This window comes from Penaeus japonicus, unplaced genomic scaffold, assembly GCF_977035675.1.
Source record: "Penaeus japonicus unplaced genomic scaffold, GWHDUDI00000001_assembly GWHDUDI00000036, whole genome shotgun sequence".
In the NCBI taxonomy this organism is placed as follows: domain Eukaryota; kingdom Metazoa; phylum Arthropoda; class Malacostraca; order Decapoda; family Penaeidae; genus Penaeus; species Penaeus japonicus.
In genome coordinates this window covers 19,841,757-19,849,256 of record NW_028234438.1, presented here as the reverse complement: position 1 = coordinate 19,849,256, position 7,500 = coordinate 19,841,757, and the positions used below count along the sequence as shown (strand labels likewise).

The 7,500-nt window shown below is 34.8% G+C and overlaps 1 protein-coding gene across 1 annotated transcript in view; it reads right to left on the bottom strand.

The window, feature by feature from the left end:
• Positions 1 to 4,081: 4,081 nt before the first annotated feature.
• The window catches only part of rho-7 (rhomboid family intramembrane serine protease rho-7), a 4,661-nt gene continuing 1,242 nt past the window's right edge, over positions 4,082 to 7,500 (bottom strand). Inside the window, exon 2 of the mRNA XM_043017100.2 lies at positions 4,082 to 6,761. Within this exon, the coding sequence (XP_042873034.1) occupies positions 5,665 to 6,747 (1,083 nt within the window). The 5' untranslated portion in view covers positions 6,748 to 6,761 and the 3' untranslated portion in view covers positions 4,082 to 5,664. The remainder of the gene's footprint in view (positions 6,762 to 7,500) is intronic.

Genomic DNA, 7,500 nt, shown 5'->3' with positions numbered 1-7,500 from the left:
TGAGAATCTAGTGTGACACGAGTTTTAGATATTCAGCATTTGTAGCCTCTCATCCCAAAATAATAAGTCAGGAAAGGGTGAGACATTTTTCAAAGATCTCTATTAAAAGAAAGATTAGCAACTGCAGCTTTGATTTGAAGAAAGTGTGGTATTATCTGCACAAGAAATATTTCAAACTTTTAACATGGCAACGACCTGTAAAATAAAATTGCATATTTTGTCTATTTGGTTTTCACAAGGGCCTTGGTATTTGTAATGCCTTGCTTACACTTGTTTATTATTTTTAGGTTACTTTAGATACAGAACAAGTCTTGTGTGGTTATAACTGAATTTAGAGCTGCGTTTGATTTAGCTAACCTTGGGTTCCTTCTGTATAAGCGTCAGCTCTTTGAAATCGGTAGTAATACTTTTGATGTTTTTATTTTTTATTATTATTAGTATTATCTTTTTTTTTTTTTTTTATCAAACTGTGTCCAATATGTGGCCGTTCATGTTTTTTCTTTCTGATTTTAACCCTATTATTTGCGGTGTTCCCCAGGATAGTGTCTTATGACCCATATTTGTTTAAAATAATTTTTACTTTTGACATAGGCAACGACCTGTCTTCAGATCTCTTAAATTAAACAGAAGTTTCCTATTGACAAAATTCGGCAGAAGTTGGCATCTCATTGAGCATTAACATTTCATATTGATATTTCAAAATTATATGCCCATATTCGTAGACAAACAATATTCCTGGAACTGCGGACAATTCTTGACAGATGAGTTGTCATAAAAGTGGAAAATAAAAATGGTTAAACGAAAATGTAAGTAATAAAGAAGGGGCTGGAAGAACGGGTTTTATGTGCCAGATAGAATTAGACTTACCGTGAATCCCTTTTATAATTTGATTTGCTTCTTTGCTGTTCCTCTCCATCAATTAAATTGTAAAGTTCGTCATAGATTTTCAGATTTGAAATTGATACTTTACACTCATGACCACATAATATTGATCGCAAATGCAAAGAATAACAAAAAGCAGTGAATAATACTGATTGATTTGGCACTCTTAAAATGCATAGTTCTAATGGATTCTTTGACATTAGAAAAAATAATTTATCTATTCGTAATTTCTTGGATTTCGTGAAACCGTCTTTAATATTATATCAATGTAGATATAATAATATCTATATTATTTTATACATTATGCTTAAGATATATCGAGCACATTAAAGTTTACTTATCAATCGGTACGACGTTCATTGCCTGTACTCATCACAATAAATAAATATACCCATTGCCAAAAGGAAAAAGAAAAAAATATCAGTGATTGTTCCTTGTAATATATGATTTCAGCCTTCAATTGGCCGACACGATAAGAGAGATTATGTGATAGTATTTTTCCTTGTATTTCAATTCTTCGTTGCTATCTTTGTTAGGTTTGTCCTGTTTTGCGTGTAAACACTCACTGGTTGCTACCCTGTCTAATGAGAATATACAAAGGAATACAAGATGTACATAAATATGCGATTAAGTTAGGTCATACTGAAAATACGGCTCCGCTAAAACCTACAATAATTTGGTATCACTGGTAGTAATCATGGCAATAATTTGTAATACAACCCTTCCCTTAGGTGCTTGGTACACCCCCCCCCCCTTTAAAATATGCTTAGGTCCGCACACTAGTGTCTACTAAGGGGAGAGAGAAAGACTTGCCCATTGAATCGATAAATTTAAGAAACACTGGAAACGTCAAGAAATTGTTCATACGAGAGTCTTAGTTAAATATATTTTTATCCTGTCAAATGGGTGAGTCGGGTAAAGAGAGAGTATCCTTCTAGTTGGCATGGAATAACAGACAATAAAAGTACTGGTCCTTTTGAAATCCCGGCAATATTCGTGAAGAGAATCACAGTTTATTGGTCGCGAAAAAGAAGCGTATTGACAAATAGAGAAAAATTTGGGTATCACTTAAAGCAGATTTGCAGTCGCATTCCTTCACAAACAAATGTTAATAAGCAATGTTTGTGAACGTGGTGAGAACAGAAGGTAAGGTAAAGCCCCCCAAGTAAATTTGGCCGTCAAATGTGAACAGAGTAAGTAACGAATAGTCACAAGGAAAACCAAAAATCTGGACGACTACAAATATAAGGGAAAATACAAAGAAGCAAATGGTGGTTTACAATCTGATAACGGCAAAGCTATTTACCTAAATTGAAGAATGTATATGGAGCAGGGGCGTTCGTAATGCAGCCCTCTAATTTGCCGACAAAGTGGGTTTATTTCATCCCTTGCTTGCTGAATAAGGGAAAAAAGCAAGAAATTAGTAGATAGAAAGAACACAGAGGAATGGGGTGCTATGATGCGGAAGTCAGGCAACTCATCAGACACGATCATTAGTAGGTGAAGAGAACACTTCGTCGGGAGCGTCAGTTGACAGCTGTGCTGCCTGTCAGTACAGATGCTAACCCATTATACACAAACTCGATCTAACAGGTTGCACTTATATAGTCTACGAGCACATCGCTACGGCATACTTTATCCTAAAACTTCATTCAAGACGATATATTATTCACCTGGCTGTTATTATTACTCGGCCAGAGTGCATGGAGATAAATACAAAGGATAGGACTTGGAAACATTCACAAGTACTTGGTGGTTCTGGCAGAGGAAGCCCTAGAGCGTGGTTCATAAATTATATCCAAGGTGCTTACATTGGATAAAGGGTGAAAGTTAAAATCAAAATCCAGGACAATTCTAAACCAGCGATTGGTTATCTATTAAATGGAAAGCTTCCTAAGGGGAGATGGTACAATGGTTCCACCAAGAGCCTTCCAGGTCTGGCTGAACTGACAGTCCTTACGACCAAGCTCCAGAGAGATCCGGCAATGAATGGAAACATCTATCCAAGCAAAAGCAAAAAGTTCCCAAAGGAGGAAAGAAGTTTGTCTAGAAGTCAATAACAAAATACTGATAAAGTATAGAGATAGAATTGTGGTCAATCTGCTGTAACTGGAATGTGTGAAAAGATTGTTGGTAATTAATATTGATACAGATGGGTTTTTCTAATTGGCACATGTTTACAGGTACATAAACAATATAGTATAATACTGGTCCAAAATAAATTAACAATATTAACATTGATTTTATTTCTATATGCCTCCCACTTTATTATGCTATATATATATATATATATATATATATATATATATATATATATATATATATATATATATATATATATATATATATCTAAATATATATATAATATATATAATTATCAATATCAATGCCTCTTTGCCAAGCACTGCACATTGAACAACCTTTTTCGCCTGCTGAGATTTTTGAGTCATGACCACTGAGCACTGAAAAGAACTGAGATTGAGGAAACATCTGACACCATGGGAACCAGTCCGGGACTAGCCATTTCTTTACATCATTTTCAGAAACTCTTCTGTATCTGAAAGCTTATCCATTAGTGTTGGTAATTGTTTTTGTACTGTCATTACTTACACTTAATTTGGTAACTACTGTGTTAGTCACAAATTCAAACAACTGTTTACCTTTGAACACTGGTCACTCAGGCATAAGAATGAGATTCTGTAAACACTTTGTATTCTCTAACAGCTCTGTAAATCATCCAAATTACAATGATGAAGTGAATATCTGGCCAAAAATTTGTCATTGTAGTATCTCATTTTAGTGGAGGTTATCTGATTGATCTTTAGTTGTTTGCAGTAAATTATTCATTACTAATGATGATCGGCCTCATCAAGGCAACATCCTTTCTTTTGTCCGCTGTGCTCCATCAAAATACACATTATCAATGTCAATGACTATTTGACATTGTAATAAACATTTATAATCAGTATAAAGTAATCGTTGTTCACATAGATAACAACTTGTTGTCATGTTTTTCAATACATTGAGTTCACCTGCAATAAATTTTCTTAGCTATATTGCAAATACCATGAAATTAACTAAGTATTTCTTACACTTACAAATGAAAAACAAATACATATGTTTAAACCTGAGGAAAATAGAATGAAAGAAAACATAAAGCAATGACACCAAACAAGGAAAGCTTATTACAAAAAGGAACTTTTTCTATTTCTTTATTTACATATATACAATCTTCATAACAGCACTGCCATATACCAAAAACAGCAAAATAAATAGAGAACACTTTTTCTGTGTTAGTAGCATCCCTATGTACAGAGTCTACTATACAATATAGCAAGATATAAAATAGTTCCAACATTGAGGAATTTACAAAGTGACAAGTAATTGACAATAATAAAAGGATAAACAATACATTCATTACACAAAAAATAATACAATGAAAAAAAAGCATGAAGAACAGGTCAATATCACTTAACAAATAAAATGATTTAAAATAAACATAACATTTATACAATGAAATTAAACACTTCTGCATCAAGAAGATCAGTTTCCTTCTTTGAAATACAACTGTGAAAATAGCTATAAATTTAACAGCATTTCAGTCCACTACAAAAAAAAAAAGTATAAACAACTATCCTTTGTACTTTTGTATAGGATAGGATAGTATTCTATGATAATACAAAAAATACTCTACTTGCTGATGCTAGTAAAAGGATAATGAACATGTCCCATAAGAAACACGTAATTCTTTTATGTTAGGGATGGCCATGTTATTAAAACTCTGGATGGGCCCTGAATTTTAACCTCCAAGTGTTCCATTTATGGAAGTGGCCCTGAACTTTTGGTATTTTCAAACTACCTTCACAATACTGGTAAATTTCATTTTCAACAGATTATATTATGTAATAAATAGTTTGTGTAACCTTAGCCAGTTGATATTGATTAAACTGTGGTTTTGTTTATCAGTATCAACCTGTATTTAAGTGGCACAATAAAATTAGGCCACAAATGGAAAAAAAAATTCAAAATATAAATGATGTTTAAGTTACTGAAACTGTATGTCTATCTAAGATATTCCATCATTTATTGATGAATGGTAGATAATACAGGGAAAACAAAGAATGTATTATAAACAATGTAGGTTCATGACAAGTAATCAGGAAGAAAAAAAATTTATCTCCTTTGAAATCAAGTATCTTAGAACACATATTATGTTCATACCAGTTACATGGACCTATTGAAAAAATAAATTCATTTCAAAGCTTTTTCTGTTTTTTAATCTCATAATGGAATATTTAGATTTGCGTTACAGATTTTTAAATCAATTTGTGATTTTTTCCTTTTTTATGCTTAATAAAATACTTGATTTTTTTTCAAACCTCAAATTAGAGCAAAATTTTCCTGAAGCTATTTTGAGGGGCTGAAATATAACAAAAAAGTGGTGGAGTGTTCCAACAGTCCCATGATCTATTTTAGTAAACTCTTGCATGATTGTGTAATTCTACTCCCATTTAATTAAAATCTGCATGCTTACTTTTTCAGGATCTTCTATCACTGAACATAACAAATTAGACTGATGGTGCTCTTGTGGTTATGGAAAACAAATATCTATATTTCAGTAAATCTGATAGTATGTAAAGATTTAAACAAGGAAAAGGACCCTTGATCTTTTTTATTCTTTTTTTTTAAATAATTAGGCCATTACCTTAAAGGAAATGAACAGCATACAAGAAAGCATTGCAAATTATTCAAAACTATTATGATAATTATTAAAGTGACAATTCATTCTTCTCTTGATTTCCCATGAATCTTCTCATTTGCTCTGTTTCTGATTTCATGCCACTGCTTCATGACGGGCTCCCTGTTCCCCCAGACGTGTTGTGTTCCGTAAAGAGCATATATCAAACCAAAGAGTGCCCCTCCCAGATGAGCAGCATGATCAAATGTACGCCATCCCATAGCAATCCCCACAGCATCCAAGCACATGACGGCTTTAAGGGCAGTGTCGGCAGAGAAGCTTATTCCTGGAATGAAGACAATGCCGAGCTGTGCATTTGGATTCTGTGTGCAGAAGTATCCTAGAAGGGCCATGATGGCTCCTGAAGCTCCTAATGATGGTCCAGGACACCTCATTGCTACTTTGAAGACATGGCTAGCCAGAGAGGACACGACGCCTCCGCTAAGATACATGGCGACAAACTGTTCTTTACCTAGAGAGGCACAAACACCTGAACTGAAGCTGTGTAGCACATACATATTCATTGCCAGATGGAAGAACGCAAAGTGACTAAAAGTAGAGAGAAACATTGGCCAGCAAACAACTCGAGCTGCTGGGTTTGAACAGAAATACTTCAACATTGTTCTTTGAAAAGAGGGTTTATTCCAACAGGCATACACTACGGTGTTGATAAAACATATCGGCCAAAAAACTTTTTGTCCCTCTGTCAGTTCATTCCACCACTTATTAATTTCCTTCCTTATATCTCCTTGTTTGTGCTGCCATCCCTCCATTTCATTCCACTGTTTATGAACCCAGTCTGTCCACGATCTGTGCCCCAGCTGAGACCGAAGTGTCTCATACTGCCAGATTGTCGCACCAACAAAAGTACTTCCACAAAAACCAGCCGTAAACAACACACTCTTAAATAGGCTTGTCCCCGCCTGACTTTCCTGAGAAGCTTCTAAAGCTGTCTGTGGAGCCAGGTCCATTCCTCCCTGTCTGCTTCTTCCACGTGGTTGTCTTAGCCCCCGTGCTAATACACTGTTCTGCGCTTCACTGCCTCTAACAAGCCATCCCCAAACTTGAGTTCTATGCAGTTGCTTTACCACAGGGGCAGCTGTTTGTAACCGGGATAGCACAGTCATCGCTGAAGTGGATTCTGTGAAATGTAAAATAAATCAGTCAGTTTACTATAAAGTATTTCTGATGAATTTTCAGGTACATTTTCTTAAGAGGTGGTGGAGGTTGTTGAGGTAGTGGAGGTGGTGGTAGATGAAGTAAGTGGTGGTGGTGGTGGTGGTAGTGAAGTGATGGTGGTGAATAAAGTGGTGGTGTGATAGTGGATGAGGTGGTGGTGATGTAAATGCCAATTGAACAATTTCCTAATCCTTAAAGACACAAAGACCGAAAACTAGTGTTTTATCTCTATTTAACATTACTCTCTGATTCAGGGAAATATTCAGAAAGGAGAAAAAACGAAGCAATGGCTACAAAGACTGCATAAAACAACACTATTAGCTGTAAAAAAAGAAAAAAAAAAAAAAAGATAAATAATATTCTACACAAAGTAAAGGCTACAATTGCAACAAAAATCCGCAACTCTATGCTGATGTCGGTAAGTCTTGGCCAGGACTCCGAACTTCACGATTTTCCTACCCAGTATATTGTTGCAACACGGAACATGATGACCTCCCTTGTGAAAAGTCCGAAGTCTGTTATGCCGAATAGATGTAAAGGAGGTTTGTTGGTCTTTGCCAGCGTGTGAACTATGGAGGCCTTAGCAATGTTTCTTGTGGGTATTTTTGGAATAATTACAAATTTCTTGTGAAATCTAAGAACAATGAAATGTAGAACTCATTGCAAAATATTTGATTAATATATGATTTAGCAAAATGAAA